The sequence below is a fragment of the Amia ocellicauda genome, chromosome 20, assembly GCF_036373705.1.
Source record: "Amia ocellicauda isolate fAmiCal2 chromosome 20, fAmiCal2.hap1, whole genome shotgun sequence".
Taxonomy (NCBI): Eukaryota; Metazoa; Chordata; class Actinopteri; order Amiiformes; family Amiidae; genus Amia; species Amia ocellicauda.
The window spans coordinates 16,047,333-16,070,372 of record NC_089869.1 but is presented as its reverse complement, the minus strand read 5'-3'; the positions used below and the strand labels follow the sequence as shown (position 1 = coordinate 16,070,372).

At 35.9% G+C, this 23,040-nt stretch overlaps 1 protein-coding gene across 1 annotated transcript in view; it reads right to left on the bottom strand.

Moving 5' to 3' along the window:
- Positions 1 to 23,040, bottom strand: part of lrmda (leucine rich melanocyte differentiation associated) — a 299,333-nt gene that overhangs the window by 15,820 nt on the left and 260,473 nt on the right. Inside the window, exon 6 of the mRNA XM_066693246.1 lies at positions 18,785 to 18,869. Coding sequence (XP_066549343.1) covers positions 18,785 to 18,869 — 85 coding nt within the window. The remainder of the gene's footprint in view (positions 1 to 18,784; positions 18,870 to 23,040) is intronic.

The window sequence follows — 23,040 nt, the reverse complement described above, 5'->3', positions numbered from 1 at the left end:
CATCAATAAGGCACTCAGCAACCAGAATGTCAATAAGGTAATGCAAGTCGATTGAATGATAGATTGTAATTATTAAATACAGAGCAGAAGAGAATCATTAATGCTTAAAACAGAGAATCAAACAAATGTCTGACAAATACAGATGCAAGACATTTCTAGTCTATTTTATACATTTTACAACTAATTTCAGTGAAAATCTATACTCTGATTACTGAAAAAAATATTAATCTATAATTATTTTTTTATAACTGAAACATTCAAAAATGTCTGCAATATTTCATATTTTTTTTCTTTCTTCCTTGATTAATGCTATGCATATTAACAGTACACACAATTGTTTTATATTTAGCTGACTGAAATATATTCATAAAGTGTGCATGTGACAATAAAGTATATGCATGAAAGAGACAAAATAATCTATTGAAAAACTGATAATCGTAACTTCTGTAACGGTTTACATAAAGATACATATTTATTATAAATTCCTTTATGCTTAATGGCTTGTGCTCATCTGATCATTCTTAAAGGTTTAAACAAAACATTTACAGAACAAAATATAGACAGACCTTCTTTTACTATACCTCATGAAGTAAAAAAGTACAAAACTAACCAACATTTTTTGAAGAATAGATTACAGTAACACTTTTAAAACAAACCAAAACATTTGAAACAATATTTTCAGATTTTAGACGTACATATTAATAACAGATAAAATATCAACAAAGGTCTATTATGTTTAAGGTCTTTAGAGCCAATTTATGACATACCTCATTACTCATAGTTCTTATAATGAACAATTATGATTAGTTTTCCACCCCTTAACAAAAGTGGGAACCCACTGCAAGTTCACTGATTTCAATAATGGCACCATTAATGGAAGCAATTGAGGAGTTACCAATTTGAAATGCAATCTTTATGACAGAGTTCAATAACAGAAGCCATTATATTAATTATCTGGAAATGACGACCTCACAACTAATTACTTTGATGTGACATTGAAACTGATGATAAAGTAATAGTGCTGCATATTAGTTTGAAAAAATAAATAAAGAATACTATTTAATACAATGACCTGAACACCTTGAATTTGATTAAGAAGGAATAGGTGTTTGGTCTGCAGCAAAGCTAACCGATTATTCCTTAACACTTTGCTGGAAAAATCTTTTGCTTTGTATCAGAAGTAATTATAAGAGTGAAATACATTATCAAATCATTTATTATATGCAAATTGGCTAGATAGCTGATTGTGCATCTCCAGGCTCATTTCCAGTGGTCACTCATGTGGATAAGGGATCTCAGAAATACACTGACATCCCTATAGAGATAAAACTGACTGGGTATAATGCATATTTAAAAGTAGACCTGTACCTTCACTTTATAAATACATATATATACCAACATAGAAAAAAAAACAACTGCCAACTAAGTGAAAACATTTAAACACTGAAAACAGTAGATTTTTGTAATTTAGCTAAGACAAATTGTGGGGAAGCTATAGCCCCCCATAGAGCCGCCACTGAGTGCCTGGGAAATCCAGTTTGGAGGGACAGTCTGATCTAGGCAGGGTCTTGGTGGTGCCAAACACCTTCCACTTCTTAATAATCATCTTGACTGTGCTACAAGGGATATTCAAGGCCTTTGATATTTTTTACACCCAACCTTTGCCTTTCAACAACTTTGTCCCAGAGTTCTTTTGAAAGCTCCCTGGTGCTCATGGTTGAGTCTTTGCTTTGAAATGCACTTCCCAGCAGAGGGAACCTATAGGAACTGCTGGATTTATCCTGAAATCAAGTGGATCACTACAATTTATCACAGTTGGATGCCATTTAACTTGGTGTGTGATTTTGTAGGCGATTGCTCACACCTAATTTAGGATTGCTATTACAAGGGGGGTGGACACTTATCCAACCAAGCCATTTCAGCTTTAATTTTTTTCTACATTTTCTACATTTTCCCATTTTTCACTTCAAAAGTTGTTGGGTAGGATGTGTAGATAAATGAAAAAAACATTATTTTTAATGAATTTTAATTCCAGGCTATAAGGTAACAAAGGGTGAATTTGGAAAGCGGGTGTAGACTGTAGATAGAAAGATAAATAGCTGTGTACTGTATATATTTAAATAATCTTTAAATACTCCTACTAGGTCAGGTCCACAGTTGTCTTCAAACCCAGCATCAATTACTCTACACCCACTGCCCTTAACGCTTTCTCAAATAAACAGCTTGACAGCTACAAAGTGACAGATATCAATACTAATCTGCCAACCCTGCCTGTAACTATACCCTCAGACAAGGCAACCTGCACCTGCCTGACCGCAGGACGCACGGCTGGTTCCTTCCCCACAGAAACCACTAACAACACTTATTAGTTACTTCCTAGCCTGATAAGTGGTCTGTGCTATTTTCTGGTTCCCATTATTATATTCATTTCATTGTGGCTCCTGAAGCCTGATACCTCAGTACCTGAGGGTCCTGTGTCTCCTACCGAACGATGATTCAACATGACACTGTGACAGAAAACAGGGAGAAGGGATGGAAATAAAAGAACAAGGGATCAAAACAACCATGCTTGGCTCACCACACGGGGTGTGCCTATCAACACCAATAACTGTTAGCTGGGAGCCTGGTGTCACAATGATAGAGGAGTCAAATCACTCAGATGAGTGCTTCATTTGACTGGAAGATATCAATCTTCCAGCTTAATCCAAAAGGACATGGTAATATATCCTTAACCATCAGTTCCTCTTTTTCACCTTACTCTTTAACTTTATCCTAACCCTCCTAGTCAGTCTTTCGCCCAGTCACCTCATTTACGAGAATTTTGGCTAGAGGGCTTCACTACACAATCACCATGTGCCACTGCAAAAACTGACCTCTGAATAATGTTGTACACAAATACTGTAGGGTCCGATTTTAAAGATGGTGGCAAATTAAAAGATAGAAGAAGAAGTACGCAACATGAATTATTCATCTGCAGCTACTGTATAACCTATGTATTCTGCTGAAAACAGTATTTTGTCTATCAGAAGTTTCCGTTTTTAAATGTAATTAATAAGTTGCAGAAGCAATTATTAACCTGGAAATTGATTCCCCCCACCTGAAATTAGTCTAGATCTTGGAAACCCTTGAGCTAACATGCACTGCATTGACCTCATCAGTTTGCATCCGTTTTCTTCTTTCTCCATAATTAGCTTGGTATGGAGAAGAAACACTGTAACAAATATGGTTTTATCTGAAAAATAAAAAGATAAGTATATATATATATATATATATATATATATATATATATATATATATATATATATATATATACATATACATACACACACACACACACACACACAGCATGTCTATGCAAAAATCAAGATGTTATTGTCAAACCCAATTTTAGGTTTTAAGTTTGTGTCTGAAGTCCCGACACTCCTTAAGTATGTCCCACTGTCATTAATGTTTTTGTTTTACATTATTCATTTATTTTGGTAGACATTTTAATTTCAACACTGATAGATGTATTCATAATGGACTGTGAGCAATGTCTCCCGGTGACAATACTTTAGGTAATACTTTCTCAAATACATTAAGATATATATCGAATGGCTGTACTTCAGGATGGTCTTGGATTAAGGGAACCACAGAACTAAATTGATGCGGTGGAGATCTCCGTGGAAACACGTTATGCAGCACAGTGAGTGAAATTCTACAGAATTAAAACAAATGGTATAATCCCAGAAGAGAAGCTGTGAGAGTTAAGAAGCATCACTGAGGTAATGCTGCAAATTTTTGGCACGCCAACTCCTTCTTCCCCTTCCTAATGGATTGGTTTACTTTATCTCTGCTTTTTACTAATTCATATTAATAAAAATGTCCTTTCCTCGTCCAGTTTGAGCAGGATGAAGGGCTGATTAACAATGAAATGTTCCTCATGAAACACAGCCCTTCTTGCCTGTCATCTTCTGACCATCCTCGGCTGTGTGCACATCTCTGACAGGTAGAATAATAACGGTCATACATCACTGCCCTGAAAGTCCAATCATCTAAATCTTCACTTGCCACAGCCTCTGAGACTCAATTACTTTATTGACATGCAATCTTCATAAGGGGAGAAATATTGTGCATGTAAGGTCACTTGGTTATGAAGACATATTATCATATTATCTGCATGAGGGTTGTAGGGCTAGGACCTGACAAAGCTAATTATAATTGTACATGATACAGAGCTCAGAGCACATTATGTGCTTGGTTGCATGACTAAGTCCCAGCTGAGGTATGGAGGTGAAGGTATGAAATTTAAAACGGAGTATGAAATAGTTGCAGTTATGAGACAAGAAAACAAAATAAATATATTATAATTGTGTTAATGATCTACATGTTGAGGTCTCTACATCTTATTTTGTTATTTTACTTCTGCTGAAAACTGTAAATACAAAGAAAATCTCTCAACATGCTTTTAATTTTAACATTTGTGTCTTAATACAAGTGTTTGAAAAATTGATATGAAGCCAAACAAATCATCTAGCAGTCTCTATAAAGTTCACCACATATTCGTATTCCTTGCGCAGTGACTTGAACAGTACCACTGCCCAAATGTCACAGTTAGTTAGTGATTCTGGAAGGGTGGCCTGTGGCTTTTTTATATTTCTCCTTTCCCAAGGTTATCTTAATATAATTCAGTCCTAACATTGCATTTTAATATATTCGATGCTGTTTGACTATCCAAAAACATACAGTTCACATTTTTCTTCTATTAGCCTGTTTTGTTGACACGCCAAATGTACTGCTCTGAAAATATTAGCTTATTAAACTACCTGGTCCTTCTGTTTTAAGGTACTATCAATTCACTACAAAATAATGATAAAAATATGTGTATATATATATATATATATATATATATATATATACGTATATGTATATATATATATATGTATATATATGTATATATATATATATATATATATATATATATATATATGTATATATATATATATGTATATATATATTTGTATATATATAAATATTCGGATGGCTATAAAGTGGCTGTGGGCTATGCTGGTAACTGAATGACTAGGGCTTCATGAGCAAACATGCTTTTCCTCACTTATTCCTGGACACAAAACAAAACAAAATGATACTGCAGGACATCTGTGTTCATTTTATTTTATTACATTTTTGGTCTTTTATCTGCCATAATTCCCCTGAATCCTCCTAGTACACTATCATTTCAGACAATGCCTAATGGTAATTCTGAACTGCTGGAGGAAGTACAATTTTCACAAACTCCCAAGGGTCAGCAGTTAGCATAAGCTTAATGGTGTCAAGTGAAAATACTTAATTTTTCCCTCCCCAGGAGGCAACCCTATTTACAAAGATAGCAAAGCATTCTGTGATTCAATATTTCTTAAATATATTCTCACTCCCCACCTCTAAAGGAAGCTGTTGTTAAATTAAAAAATATATAATGATATAAAGCAGTTATTTCTTGTCAGTCTCTACAAAGTTAATAGTGTTCCATTTTATGGTTTACAGTGGAAACTAATACTCCTCTTCTTGAATTGTTGATTGGTATTGATATCATACAAAGAGCTCAGAAAATATTTAACTACATTTCATTAAAGGTCCATTATTTACACATGCACACGATGTAATGTTAGTTGTGCACAATTATTAAGCATCAATATAAATTTTGGCAAAAGTGTAATGCTTAATTTGTTTAATAAAATCCACACATTCTAAGCAAGTATTTTTGTCCTCTTTTTTCCCCTGAATCCTTCCTGCTGCTAATCCTATATTGAACTACTATAAAAAAAAAAAAAGTGACTTTCAACAGCAACTATACAATAGCTGGTGATCCATGAAGTGCTAATAAAGTAGGCTTGCATCTGATGGATCAGACACCATTTATTGTTTTAATGTATGCTGTACAACATATTCACAAAGTATTAAAATATAAATTCTGCACATATACAATGCTATCACATTGGCTCTATGAACATTTTTCAAACCCATTATACATGATCTAAATGTTTTTCAAATGAATCACTCTTAATAAATAACATCTGAAAGTGCATGATACACACCATGTCCTTTTAAGTCCAAATGTGTTGTCAACGATAAAACCCTCAACAAAAAACGACAAGGCCACCTTCTAAAATTACAATTTTCTGAAGTGGGTTAGCTTAAAGCTCAGAGGTTAACCATCAAACTTAATTTCATTCAAAGTGTTGTTTCCAGTGAAAATGGGAAAATCATTTGCTAAAATTACAGCAACCTGGAATCAGCTGTTTAAGTCTGACCCCTGCAATTCACTCAACTGAATCATCTCGCAGCGACATAACATGTCAAAAATGATAACCCAATCAAATTCTGACATTGAAATGAATTGTCCTGTTGTATTAAAATGATGGAGAAACCTGTTCCTTCGGTTTAAAACTGTTAAAGAGACAAATCGTCATGACAGACTAAAAGGTTGGTTTAAATTGCAATGTTTTTTAAGTGGCTTTACTTGATTCTTGGCATGTTGAAATTTTGATTAAATCAGTAAAGAGTTACCTTATTACTGTGAATGAAGCAAATATTAGGCAATGAATTTTCCCTTCTGATGCATTCTCCTCAAATTCATCACTACTACCACAAACCTGATATTAATGAAGAAAGAAGTTATACGTCATCATTTATGAATGTCTGGAAGGAACACAGTCAACTTTCCTTATGCTGCTCCTACTTTTTAAACATCAAGTTTAATGTGAAACAGATGATGACTTACAATTGCTAGACATATTCTCATACTGAAGATTTAAACGTAAAACATTATCATAAATATACAAAAAGGTTAAGACTAGATCCTATACTACTACTGTTTGAACAATGTGCAAAGTGCAAACAATCAACTATTATAGAGGGAACTGTAAGTGCTTTTTAAATTTACTTAATAATTTTCCATAGACAATTAATTCACAGGACATTATTAATATGGTATAAAACACTGGCTTAACTTAAACATTTTCATATGTGCTCTTATGTGACTTAATCACAAATCTAAACTGCCTGTAGGAATCTGAAGGCTGCAAACCATAGTCAGTGATGAAATCTGTGCCATCCTCGAAGTAAGTTTGACCCTCTCCAGCTGAAACATGAATTTGCATATAAAAAATAATCAAAAATGGAAGATCAGAATGTTAAAAAAAACTTATGGACAAAGAATTTTAAATCTTGTGAGACAAAGTCAACATATATTTTGGAAAAGTGGTTAGTTCTTGTGAACCGTAGAAATTATTTCCCTCATGCTGTTCCCAGAAACTTCTAAATGCATCATCTAACCAGTTGTGTAAAACAAAATAATTAAAAACAATAGTGTACATTCAGAATATTAAAGTACACACACATTTATCATAAATCATTGAAACTAGCCTTCAAAATGTGGGTAAACATGGACAATGGAGCAGCGGAGCTTGGCATAATTGACAGATGAGCTCAGATGATGAGTCTTCCACTACAATAGGCAGTTCAGGGTACAAAATATATCAGCGCAAACTGCCACAAAGAAATGCAGTTTGCCCAACATAAAGAGTCCATCTTTGTGTCGTGTTCATAGTTAACAACAACCGTGCTGAGTTATTGTCAAAACTCTGTTAATGCCCCTGTGAGATATAATGGTCTTTGTTTAATGTATATAAATTACATCAAGACTGCACTGACCAGCTTGTACTATACACTGATCAGCCATAACATTATGACCACTGACAGGTGAAGTGAATAACACTGATAATCTCGTTATCATGGCACCTGTCAGTGGGTGGGATATATTAGGCAGCAAGTGAACATTTTGTCCTCAAAGTTGATGTGTTAGAAACAGGAAAAATGGGCAGCGTAAGGATCTGAGCGACTTTGACAAGGGCCAAATTGTGATGGCTAGACGACTGTCAGAGCATCTCCAAAACTGCAGCTCTTGTGGGGTGTTCCCGGTCTGCAGTGGTCAGTACCTATCAAAAGTAGTCCAAAGAAGGAAAAGCGGTGAACCGGCGACAGGGTCATGGGCGGCCAAGGCTCATCAATGCATGTGGGGAGCGAAGGCTGGCCCGTGTGCTCCGATCCAACAGATGAGCTACTGTAGCTAAAATTGCTGAAAAAGTGAATGCTGGTTCTGATAGAAAGGTGTCAGAACACACAGTGCATCGCAGTTTGTTGCGTATGGGGCTACGTAGCCGCAGACCAGTCAGGGTGCCCATGCTGACCCCTGTCCACTGCCGAAAGCGCCTACAATGGGCACGTGAGCATCAGAACTGGACCACGGAGCAATGGAAGAAGGTGGCCTGGTCTGATGAATCACGTTTTCTTTTACATCACGTGGATGGCTGGGTGTGTGTGCGTCGCTTACCTGGAGAACACATGGCACCAGAATGCACTATGGGAAGAAGGCAAGCCGGCGGAGGCAGTGTGATGCTTTGGCCAATGTTCTGCTGGGAAACCTTGGGTCCAGCCATTCATGTGGATGTTACTTTGACATGTACCACCTACCTAAGCATTGTTGCAGACCATGTACACCCTTTCATGGAAATGGTATTCCCTGATGGCACTGGCCTCTTTCAGCAGGATAATGTGCCCTGCCACAAAGCAAAAATGGTTCAGGAATGGTTTGAGGAACACAACAACGAGTTCAAGGTGTTGACTCGGCCTCCAAATTCCCTAGATCTCAATCCAATCGAGCATCTGTGGGATGTGCTGGACAAACAAGTCCAATCCATGGAGGCCCCACCTTGCAACTTACAGGACTTGAAGGATCTGCTGCTAACGTCTTGGTGCCAGATACCACAGCAAACCTTCAGAGGTCTAGGGAAGTCCATGCCTCGACGGGTCAGGGCTGTTTTGGCGGCAAAAGGGGGACCTACACAATATTAGGCAGGTGGTCATAATGTTATGGCTGATCGGTGTATATGTCATGTGTCTCACATTTGCACCTTGGGTGAATAAGAAGCTACTTGTTCTCATTGCTTCAAAGCTATGTGTATGAACATGAAGGGCCTATAAGTTGACAGCAGTCATAGAAGACAATACAAAGCAATACTATGTTTGTGCTAAACTGGGCTGCTCCAGTTGGTTAACTGTGAAAAGCAATGGGTTGGCAGGCAGTCCTGGTCTGGAGCGGTAGGATGCATACATTTATACCCATGCTCCATTACTGTTACTAATACACAGCATTATCACTGCATGGTACATATTTAAAATGCTCACTGTGATAAACATGCCATGTAGGTAAGAACTTAATTGAGTGTTAAAGGTTTTTAGTTTGGAATAAAAGGAAACAAAAGCTAAATAATGTTTTAGGCACCTGTTCTACAAATATATGTGTGTGTTTTTGAGGCACAAAATGTATATATTAATATATTAAATAACAGAGAAAACATGCTCTAATTAAGGATGAATAAAACATTATATAATTGAATCAACTTCAATCTGGATTCTGAAGACTGGATTCTGAAGACCTTTAATGAAACCATTCAAATTAATTTTAAATTGGATGGTTATAAGCTGACAAAAAATGTATCATGCATATTCAAGAAACATTACATAATTGCCAACCCCTATGGATGATTCCAATCATCTTGACAATGTTGACCACTGGAAGATTTTAGAGGGCCAACTCATAGGTTTAATAATTATTATTCTTCTGCTCCCCACAATAGCTAGCTGGTTCTTTATATAGGCGTGGTCATTATCTGGGATTGAGTGCAGGTGTGTTGCCCGTCACATTCTGTCTGCAAAGGATCCTGTGATAGGTATTGTTTCTTTGGCAGCCATTTTGCAAAGTGTAGTCTACCCCACATAAGACCTAAAGAAACAGGGCAACCTCCTCCCAATAACTCTGCCCTCACATATGATCCATTGAGGACCATGCTACAGGGTTTAACGCATATGGTTCATTAGAATATTTAAATGCATTTTTTCACTTTAAACTGTTTTATTCCAAACTTCACATCTTCAAAAAAGCAATTTAAACCACTGTAACATGAACATATAAATGTCAATACCTTTATTATTATTATTAATAATATTTTTTATGAAAAACATTTCAATACTTTCATTATAGATCAGAAGAAAGGGGCCTATACAAAATGATCACTAACTAATACAAAACATGGCCTGTGTAATGAACAGACAACATATTTCCCTGGGTACACATATCATAACAGAAAACACAGAGCTTGTGTCTTCAGTTTTCAGTATTTTGGTAGTTTCTATTTTTAATATGTATAAAATGCGATTTATCTTAATAAACATTTCCACCAAGCAAAGCAACAGCAAGTCACATTATAATTATAATGCAATCAGGGGTAATTGCGTATGGCTCAGTTTTCCCTTTAAAATGACAAGTTGCTTAACATCTGCCAGGACATTAATATTTCTACATTTCTAAAAGCTTAAGCAAAAAAAAAAAAAAATAAGAAAAGCTGATGCATTTGTTTCTAACTAGGCAGTCAGTTGAACCTCTTAGGACCCAGCATCTAGCCCACTGTAAAATTCTCAAACCATCTGGCTGCCTGTCCCATGATAAATCTCAATGATAAATGTCTGAGTTTTGAAGTTCGGAAAGAAATACAGACCTGCGCTGAATTCTGGCACAACTAAAAACGTATTGGAAATACTAGAATGTATCTCAGATGTCCATAGGCAAAGAAACAAATCATACTCTTGTATGAATTATTGTACAACTCCATTGCCAGTCGCTTTCAAAGCTGATTAGAACTTAAGCATTGAATGCTTTGAGGATTTACATATGGTATATTCAATTCGGGGTCTCTGTGAGGTTCCATATCATTGTCAGGGCAGAAGAATCATAATGTTGCCCCTACCAGCCGAGCAATCATTATTCCACAATCACCAATGGGTCAGACCGGTATTTGCACTTTCCATTCCCAGCAGAGGCCAGACTAGCATTGCTCCTCTTCCCACAAGACGTCTCACAGCAAAGACTTCTAATATGGGGCTGGTAGAATGAGTATGTAAATGCGATAGTGTTAGTGGAACATAGAAGAAACAGAGATGGTGTAGCAATAGCAAAATAACAGGACCTGAACGAGAGTAAATACAAAGAGGGGGTCTGTCCTTGGGAGGTGCCGGCCTTCCTGTTTTTTGAGAGAGTATATTTGCCGATATAATACCTCCTACTTGGATTATTGGGCCATTAGTTTATTGAGGCTGGCCTCTGCCCAGTAGTGATCCACATCCAGACAACAAAGATTGGGTTCAACTGCAGCTTTGTGTTCCTACGTTACGTCTAACTGCTGACCTCAGTACAATTGTACATTACAGTACAAAACAGTACAGTACAATCTACAGGTTCCTCATCAAATTCAATCATACACACACTAATCATGTGAGCTGTTGTAGTAATACTGAAGTATTGTATTTTCTGTATAATGAATTATGTATCCAATATAAGCCATTTATTGAAGTTTTTATTTCGGTTTTCTCTTTACATCTTAAATGACAATACACTACATTAAATATTGAATTCCTTTGTAAAACAAGTTTTACATTCATATCGACTGTGTTTATCATCAAACTTGCAACATCAAACTAGGATGCATCTCTAATTAGTCCTTCATGATTACTGTATGTTTAAAAAAAAAAAAAAAGAAAAAACCCGAAAACAACAGGAAAATATAGATTAAAAACTACTGTAAGTATTTGACATTATGATTTTTCATGGAAGAAACCATGTCTGACTTTCAATATCACTTTCTGAACTAAATCTCCCGGGCCTCATTCAACTACATCAAACGGGAAAGTAAAACAATAGTGTCAATGACATTTCCCTAAATCCAGTACAAATAGAATTATTCAGTGGAAGGAACGCCATCATAGTCGGAGGTAATGATACTTCGTAGAGGAAACTTGATCTCAAAGCACTTTAGAAATGGCAAGCTTGAGTTCAGCAGTTTAAACTGTCAAGGAAGTTAAGTCTTTCCTGTCATTTTAATCTAGGGTGCTTTCAAATGAATAAGACGAGTTTTCCAGCTCCCCTAATACCAAGCTTCCAGCTGCCTCAGAAAAAAATATCATTGCATTTTCCATGAGGAGATGCACATTTTCTTGCTATAGATGTAGTACTTTAAATAAAAGTGTGGATCTCCTCATGGCTCATGAATCTCTATATTGAATTTAATGGATTTTTCTGTAAGACAGTCCAAACATTTGTTATTCAGCGTGCTACTGAATAATACACAAAGGTAGATGGCACATCTGAAGACAGGATTCACATCGAGGACATGGTCACTAGCAGACAGTTATCAAATTACAGTTCCTTAATATGGGATTACTTCATATAATTGTAATAATTCAATATATTAGCTAAGCTCATATGAAAGCCACATGTATATCCTAGTACTCACATTTCACTTTTGTTTAATTTTATTTTCTTTATATTATCCTGTTTCTAGCTCCAATGCTAGTAACACAATTTATTACTCAATACTCAGTGATGCTTCAGAAAATAACATTTTTCTGGGTATATACTGAGTTACATTCCTTTAGTTTAACTGCTCCCTTTTTATCCATTTGCATACACTTAAAAACACCACACCCTCAACTGCTAAAAACATAGTCTTGTCAATGGAAAAAGTTGAATGTTGATTTATTCTATTTTTGTTCTTTTCTATTGCTTCTCTGTTGTTTTTGGTGTCTGGCAGATCATGAAGCTGATAGTTTTTTGTTTTTTTTTGCTTTATAATTGTTTTGCCTTAGCATATTATCCATTTGGCAAACAAACATGATATACAATAACATATTTCACTGCTGGCACACAATTTGAGGAAAGCCTGAAGGTGCATGTGATCTGCAGTCTATTTAGCATCACTGTTTTTGTTTGTTTTTTACAAGAGCTCATTATTACTCTTTAGCCTAACTTATAGGTTCATTTTCCTCTGTCTTTCTGAGTTTTATGACCCAGACATGCAACTTTTATTTCAACATGTTCCTAAACACCCCATCAATCTAAAGACAGGCAGACACCTCCGGATCATTACCTTGGTCATGTGACAGATAGCCACAGGACACTGTGATTATTGGCGGGTAATTATGTTTTCATTTTTTCTCACGACTCTGGATTCAAGCCACATGATTCTTTATTATTTGTCAACACATTTCTTGTGTAATTAGTTTTGTCTGTACTTGACATATATTTGTCAGGTTCATAAAAAAAAAAAAAATGTATAAACAGGTATACATGTAACTGCCTAAAATGATGTCACCAGAAAATATACCTTTTGTTCTTTATATAGGGCATACTCAATATACCCAAACTTCATTACTACAATTACTCTTATTATTTATTTAAGTATTTTAATGTAACAATGAATATAATTTTTTTTTTTTGTTCCTTAGAAAGCAGCCACTTTTGAAAACCACTTGAAGGAAGTAGCATTATTTTTTTGAAAAATGCTTAACCACTGACACATGATAAAACCATTTATATGTCGCTTTCACTGTAGGACTTTATATAAAGACATAACGGGCTACATACCAAATCTGCACCATTAAAAGAGTCTTTGTCTGAAGTTTCACAGGTGTCAGAAACCTGTGGTACAACTAGTGGCAAACTTTTCATACTCTCTTTTTTTTTTTTTAGGAGGCTATTAAAATCTCAATTATTGAGCAATGTGACAATGATTAAAACTGATTTTTTTTTAACAATATACATTTCAAGTCTGGCCAAGATTTGTCTTTTGTTTCAAAATGATGTTTATCTGGGGAAACATTTCACTGGTATAATCATTATGAGTTAAAATGGAATGCCTTGCGCGGCACGTACATGGCCCTAATAGGCAGTCCCAGAAGTGGCCTGTCTTCCTTCAGAGGAATCTCTTAGTTGCAAATCCAATACATCGAGAAACTTATCATGACAGGTCCAAAGACAAATAGCAGATTATCGGCCGGGTAAAAAGGAAAATGGTTTCTGAAAATATATGATTCATTTGTCAGAACCGTGGAAGCAAACAGAAAAAATAAAAAGGTAACTGCCATGTTGATGGCAATAAATAAAGCAGAAGAAAGGCAGTAATGGATTGGAGTATCTGTCAGCATTTAAAGATATTAAAGTTGAAAAGGACATTTCAAGATGTTATACTAAAAAAGACACCTTAAACATCTCTTAAATTGTATACTTTGTAATACACATGACTCTTAACTAATAGGCTGATGTACGCAGAATCAAATACACTACAATTGTGTGATGTGTATATACTGGAGATTATCCCGCAATCTTGGACTTGACTTTGTCAGAAAAATAATAAACAGAAGTTTGTAAACTCTGTGACAGTGTTCCAGATGTACGTTAATGAAACAACAAAAATACCAGCAGGTGTAAATATCACCGAATTCCACTGTGTTATAAAAGTCACTGCTTCACACCCACAGCTTTGTCAGCTGGCCTCTTGCGGGTGGCAAGACAGGCAATTTTTCATGATTTCTCCTTTTCTGGCAAAAATGGAACGTTTTAATTAAATGCTCTGAATGGTTCCAGATGTTTGTTTATTTGTTCCAGTAAGCCTGTAAATAGTTCACTGTTTAAAAATTTCAGTTTGTTGCAAATCAACCACACTGTAATAAAAGCAAACTGCAAGAAAAAGTGAGGAGTCCCCGGGGTGCATTCAGCAAAGATTTCTCTTTGAAGCCTGCCTTCCTCCAGGGGCTATAATAGCAGTTTTGTGCCATTTAAAATACATATATACAACACAGCTGGAATTTCTCCAAGAATAATATTACTAAAAGGCAGCGTGACTTGAGAAAGAGAAACGTTTACCTTTGCCAAAGGCCTTAATTTTGTTTCGTTTCAATTTAGATTGCCACAGCAAAACGCTTCTTTTATTGGGTCTAGTCACTGGAAAAAGCTGTTCAAACATTTCAATGGTAATCTGTTGACTTGGCATTTTAACATGACAGAAAACCATAGGCGTACCTCACAGTCTTTACAGTGATTCAGAAATATTGACTTTAAAAAACAACAACAACAAAGACAAATGCCAATATCACTGTAAATATTCTTGTCCTGGCTGGTAATATACCAAAATGGACCAGGTGGTTGCTTGGGCATCAGGTGCAGCAGAGCACATGGATGCTATACTTTGTGACACTGTGACAGGTAACTTGTAAGAAGAAATTATTTTTTTAGTTATTTTAAGAATATGACAAATCTTATTTCCTTTTGTATACATACAAATAGTATAATGTAATGACTTCTAAACACCCAGATGTCTCTGCCTACAGTGCACACACATTAGAGAAAAATAATGCACATGCCTAACAGAACGCAAACAACGGGACGACAGTGCTGCCGACAAAGAAGTCCATAAATCATTCGAATGAGTTCCACAATGTGGGAAAGAAGTAAACGGATGGCACGAGATCTCAGATTTATTGAGAATCTATTCCTTTTTGTTTGTTTGTTTGTCTTGGGGGAAAGAGATAGCCGCAAGACCTTGGCACGCTTGGGAATTTGGTTATATTATTGTACTTCTTCTTAATATACATGCTCCAAGACAGTCATGTTACACAGTGCCGTGGTTTGCTTATGGAGCAGACTGGCACAAGTACAATTTTACTGCAAACAATTTTCATTCATAATTACACAAAGAAGAGTTTAAACCTAAGATGACAGCTGCCATGTTTCCTCCGGCCACACTCTGAGTGTTCCCTTTTCCAGTCCTTTTGTGTCAAGGCTTATTCGGAAATATTGCCTCCTTCCATTGCAAGGCCTTGCAATTCTTAAGACATCACTTTCTAATCCTGCATCCCTGTCTTCCTGCTCCTTGTACAACGTCAGTTTGGAAATTCACTAAACAACAGCTTATCCTGAAGCACTGTCCCCTTTGAGCTTCATCAGCGCACGGCTAGATCCCTTCCTTCAGAGCCCTTCTAATTCCTGTAATTACCACTGGCACCTGAGCTCCCAGGCCCCGTGCAGGTGACATATGCTGTAGAGATATTGAGAAAACGTACAGCGGGACTCAATAATGGATGGATTGATGTCAAGAATGACATTGATCCCTGAGGGTTGTGGTCTGCTGTATCTACAATACTCTCGTTCAGTTCGGACCACGTCTTCACTGTAATCCCAAGAAATAAAATAACATGAATTAACCTCCTGAAGCCACCATTAACATAAGACAATATATTATAATGGTGAAATGTTGCAAACCTGAAAGTTATATAACATTAACATAAACATGAAACCTCTTACAGAAAAACTAAAATTCACTGAATCCAATTTGCTTGCAATTTAGATATTTTCATATGAAAGTGCTGCAAAAGCACAAGTATTGTAAGAATTAGATGTCTGGCCTCCATTGTGCTTACTTGTTGTATATGGTGTATGAAATAAACATACTCAGTATTATATTAGAAACAATGCTCTCTCTCTCTCCCTATATATATCTATATCTATATCTATATCTATATCTATATATATATATACACCAACACACACACACATATATAGTCAGAAAGAAGTATGAACAAATAAGAAAAGCCAAGAAACATGTTAAACTGTTTAAATTGTTATAGCCACAATATTCCAAAAATAACAAAATAGTTTTGCTTAGTTTTGCTCACATTTTAATTGGCATTTACCAACCAATATGAACCTGCAAATGTACTGGGATTACCTTCATCTTAACGTGTAAGATGCAAGTCACATTTTGTAAATCAGTTGTTCCCTCGAGGCGGTAGAAGCACACACAGCCTTGGCATCACACGTGAGCGGCACCTCCTTTCAGACACGTTTACCTCAGCTTGACCTGGTCGAAAGTAACTTATCCTCACTCCCAAAATCAATCTTCTGAAAAGTCAAACATGCCTCACCCTCAACTCTTGGCATCTGGAGGTCACTGCCTTGACGAGCAATTAAGACCCAAATTTGTTTGAAATCAGAAAAAGTAAAGAATACAGTGCCTGCATAGATGTTTAAGAATATAATAATGATTCAAGTCAGAACTTGTCAATTTAACCTCCAAATGCTGAGCCATACCATGCTTGTCTTGACATGATTTGTTTGAGATGGGCCAATCAAAACACATCAATCATATTCAAAACAATCACTTATTGAAGCATATATAACACTAATGACGTTAATTAATGTTAGTGATAATTTATAGTACCCATATTTTCCTTGCTGAACATTTAATGTCTGAATTACAAACACACCAACACCCTCTGTGTATTTGAATGATACATATTCAGGATTGGACTTGTGAGTACCTTATGTTATATTGTGCACACAATGGATATTTGATATATTATGTTTGTCTTTACTAATGCTTTTGTAGTTGTTGATCTTACAGGAAGTTTGAAATATGAATTGACATTATTCACAATTTACGATGGGTATTATAATACATTTCAGATACAATACATACTCAACTTTAAATCCTCATCATCTAAATAAACCATGTACTCAAAATCCAATTTCAGTAAGTGAACAAGATATACTTTTCCCACTTGGAGAAGAGTAAGAACTTTTTATTTTGTGCATCTCCTACAGTGTGTTGTAGATTGCATGAATCAGCACTGCAATCTCTTCACGTTAGAGTACATCTCTTTTTTTCCCCTTATCAGTCTTTAGATACAAATAATTGTTTCGCATCTCAATAATCGTCTTACATCACTGGTGGATATAATTTATCTCAGATGTCTTATTCATAGCCTCTTGACAAAGAATCTTTATTTTTACATCTGCAACAAATATGTTTTATTGGTTCCCACATTAACTTATTAATACCAGCCCATCTATAACAGATCCTGGGTGGCACACATTAAACAGGTTCATGCAGATATACAGCAAAATCAATTGTGAAACATTAACTGAATCTCACACTAAGGCAACTGCGAACTATAACTAATTATGATAAGTTGCTGTATAAATTACTCCAAGACATCCTCAGCAATCCATTTAAAACTCAATGAGACTAAATCTGTGTCTGAAAAATGGGATGAATGCCTAACAACTGTGTCAATAATAATAACTTAGACAGAGGATTGCCAATGATGTTCCTAGAAAGATAATTACCTTCTCTGAAGCTGTATTTAACTTAAAAGTGGTTCCAGAGCTTTGTTTTTTTATTCAGCGTTTAAGTACCTTGCATCGTTTCTCATGAATACATCAAATAAAATTAATCAGTATTTTTTTTTACAGAATAAGTAACAGCTTCTAATCTTACTCTTCTTAGCTGCCTTCAACTCAGTGCAGAGGATATTTATAGCTGATGAAAATGTGGAGATCTTGAAACCGAGTTTAGATTTATTTTACGCTCAATAAAAATACTTGCTTGGGCTACCTGGAAAGATTTACAATATATATATATCCCTTTTACCCCAAAAAAACACATTTATGTACTTCAAAAAACTAATGTACGTGAAGTTTAATGTACTTTAAAAAATATAGTCATGACATCCATGAGTAGATATTATTGCATTTGAAAATCTTTTACAGTATCAAAAGTTTGATCCCCCCTTGACTTGCAAATTAAGTTATACCCTAAGACGTCTATAAACAGAATTAAGTGGCTTCTAACAATAAAGGAAACCATGATAAGGTACAGATTTGTGCTTTGCACTTCGTGGATAGGTCAAAGTTGTGAATTGGTGTAGCCCATAGTGGAGATTTGAAAACAACAATTGTGGAATACAATAAACAGATTGTAACAAATGTAATCTGGTGTACCTGTCATCGTGGGGCTATGAACTATTGCAAATGTCTACATTGTTACCCTATGTCCTATGTGAAGGCAACACCTACCTTTATGATTTTTTGCATCTCTGGACCCACTGGGTAAAGGAGTATACGGCGTGACCGGAGAAGCAGACTTGTGATCGCCAGATTCCTGGAGAAAGAAGAAAACATTCTCATACTGCAGTCAAGCGATCGTAAATCTGCTCCCTATAAAATAAATTGCTGTTGTTAATTCACCAGTTTCTGTAAACGTTTATATTTTAAAATATTCTATCTTGCAATCGCACTTACAAAATGACCTTGACAAGCAAAGTTTCCTCTGAATCTGTGAGGAGTCAAAGTCAGTGATCCTGTTGGCGCACCTCAAACCACTTTGGTGTCTGCCAGGCATTCAATACAAGCTGGAGGAAGGTAAAGCCTCACACTTTTGTATCCTAATCCAAATGGATCCACAGACACGCTGGTAGAAGAGTCAAGAAAGAGGAGTTTGCTTACAGTTTCACCCAGGCCCATCCTCAGGGCACCAGATTTAAATGTGATAAAATAAAACCCTGTAAACCTAAGGCAGCCAGTCATAACGGACTAGTGAAGCCCTGCCTGAAATATGACGTTGAACTACAAGATTGAAAACCTTCTGTCTATCTGTTATTTCCTCTATTTCCTCTCTCCTCTGGTTATTGCATGGGTTAATGACCGCAAATTAGTTTCCTTGTGCAGTGAGAAACAGACGGCCTGCATCCTAGTTGGAAAGGGCTAAACTTCGTCAGCCCCCGGCTTTGATCGGCTTTCAGAACATTTCTATTGTTAATACTGTGAGGCCTGGTATATATTTCACACGGTTCGCACGCAGTCAAACAGGTACCAAACAGGGCTAATTCCTGATAGCCCAAGTTAACCTGACTATGTACTGAAATTACTAATCTCTAGAGACGATCGCCATATTAAATAGCGATTTTTCTATAGCTATACACAATAGCTAGCGACTACAATTAATCATATTGACAATTTTCTCCAAAGGCCAGCCCAATCCCTCTAATATTTTGAGTCGCCACTGCATAACATCATTCCCACCTTCATCTCTATCAATAAATCAAACTAACCGTTGACATTTATTCTAAATTTGAACTTGGAATGGTATGTATTTTTTATCATGACTTTTTATAAACATCAAAATCTTAAAGTAAACAGATATAATGCAAAGAATGAGCATAAACATCTACATAATATTCTGTATCTATATTCTGGAGTGTATTAATGCATTGCAATGCTGAAAGGAGAGCTGATGCAATAATGCCTTGAATTACAGCAGCAGGTTACCGGCTTCATTTTAAGGCCAAACAACAGCCTAAACCCCACCCTAGTCAACACCACATTTCTAACTAGACCTGTACAAATCTACACCTGTTAAGGCAGGAAAAGCAACCCTAAACTGAGTAAATTTACTGGGCTAATATAACCTGAACCCAGACCAAAATGTAACCCATATCACGTAACTTTAGTTTCATGCAACATTTACCTAAAATACTCAAAATAATAGTGTATAAAGAACCTACATGTAACCGTGAGACCATTCCCAGCTTCCACTGCAATGCTGAAACCTGACACGATAATTCATTATAGTACTTTGGTAGGATACCTGCCCCTAAATTTTAAATTAAATTCGTCACATTTTCTAATTTCACGTGTGCAACAGAATCTTTAAAAATACTTTGGCTGGGATTAAATCAAAACTTTGACCCACCCGCTAGAAAACTACAGAACTGTACTCAGTTGCGGCTTCATTTTTAGTAAGATGCCTATTATTCTAATCAGAAATGTAACCGCTATGATGTACAGGTTTGTAGTTTGCTATTAGCGGGTGGGTCAAAGTTTTGATTTAATCTGGCCCTAGGTTAATTTACTGGTTATTATTTTTTTATTGACTGCCTTTCACCATGTTAAACATTATATACATGACATGTTATAGTAATCATTAAAGGCATGTTACAAACATGTACTTTATATACAGGGCCACATTAGTTACATTAACAAAGCTTTATACTATTTGTATTTAATTGTTGTACAAAATAATGTATTATACCTATGTAAATGTATATAAAATAATCTCTCTCTCTCTCTCTCTCTCTCTCTCTCTCTCTCTCTCTATATATATATATATATATATATATATATTGAATACAAGGAAAAGTTACATTACACAACAAACAGTTGCAATATATTATATATATATATATATATATATATATATTGCAACTTTTTGTTGTGTAATGTAACTTTTTCCTGTATTCAATTGCCTGGGTACAATTTTCAGTTTCAATATTAATTAAGATAATTCAGCTTTTTTGTTTAAAGCTGAATGATGTACCTCAAGTGTATATACGTTTCTTTGTTTATTTTCAATTCAATAAAGTTTAGGTAACTGATTATTACAGAAAATATATTCCACTTGAAAAAGCAATCAACAAATAGGAGTCAGGTTTAATGCTCATTGTATGACTGATCTTCCTTGCACCATAAACGCAGACAAAAAAGGCCAGGAAATGTTAAAACACCATTCCTCTTTTTATCACTCTGTATACGAGGGCGAGTTTCATTAGGGAGAGGAAAGAGGGGCACTGCGGTGCTGGCTCTGATTATCTCAGCCCCTGCTGTTTAAGAGGGGTCCGGGGAAGGCCTTGCTGCTGTTGAGCCATGAACTGGATTAGAGGTCACTGTGAGGTCAGACTGCAGCTGAGGTTGACACTCCTCGTGCGTTGCTATGTGTTGACAATCCAACAGGTGGCATGAAACCACTGCTTTCCAAAGCCAGCGCTCTGTTTACAGCACAGTACAGCACACTCCTCAACTCCGAGTGCTGGCTGATATGTTTAAGGAAAGTCCAGTTAATTAGTTGTGAGATATTTTTTTATCAGTTTGAAGCATCTGGATGTTAGTAATTCTAAAGGTTCCTAAAAGGGAGAATGACCACAACGTGGATTAAAAGACCAACAGAAGCCCACTTCTTTGTCTCTTCGCTAGCTGTGCGAAACAGTACTTTATCATGATATGCTGATATCTGATGCCTGGCAAAAAATACTTTCCACTTCTGTTGGCAAAAACACAGCAGCTCTTTAATCTTAGCAGGAGGCTAAACTGACAAATACACATTAGATCTGAATGAGATTTTTTTTTTCCCAATCTAGAAACTGTAGAATTTAAATTAAAACATAATTTTATTTACGAAACAATAAACCAGGAAGAATAAATACTCATATTAAATATTTGTATAGAATGAAAATAAAATGTGCACTATATATGCTATACATTAACTATTAACATCTACATCAAATCCTCATCAATCCTTTACAGCGTGCTTTTAACCTCACATACCATAAAGTTATTTTTTATCCTTTCTCCTTATATTATCTGATACAGGCCAAGTTTAATATTATTGCAAGTTATTTTTCTTTTAGTAATATTCCATTACATACGACTGCTGATTAGTTTATTTATTAGAATCTAATGGAAATAATATTATTTCCTAGAAAAGTTCATATTGTTGAATTTGTAGTGTCCATGAATAATATTTAAAGAGCAACACATTTATTTTCTCAGAATATGTTAAATATCTTGAGGGCTCAAACCTAACTTTATACACTACTTTGCTGCCTATGATACTTGTTTGGAACATTCAAGAAATTATATGATAAAATAAATACATTAAAAAAAAAAAGAATCTAAAAATGAGAAAAGTAGGCAAGTGTAGAATTTTGCTTTAAAACTCCCCAAAAATGATTGTCAAGAAAAAAGCCTGTAAACACATACCACTGATGCACAGATTTACAAAGTTTAAAACAAAGGTCTATAAAGTCTTTACTATTGGTGCAGCCTGGATTGGATAGGGGGATATTGCCTTTTGAAAATGTCAGCAGTTTCCTTGTTACTTATTTCAATATCCTCTCGACATTTGGCTTTAATATCCTAAATACCATTTTTAAAGCCAGCTCCAGTCTGCCCTGACTAATTTCCTCTCAGCCTGACAGATCAGAGGCCTTCCCCACCTATGTTCCTTTTGGACCCACAAAGCCCCTCGTAATCCCGCTGCTTGTCTACAATTAATCTTTCCAGTTGCCACATTATTAACACTACCACCCACAGGCAGAGGATGCCTGAGCACAACTGGACACTGGCCCCCCCACCTGAGAGGCAGAAACGTCAATCACGCGGCGGTCAGAGAGTTGCCTGCTGTCAACATCAGAGATTTTCATCCCCTTCTGTCTGCTGATCAAACATTTTTCCCCTCAGAAGATTAATCCCAGACCCCTCCCATTTCCTCCCATAGC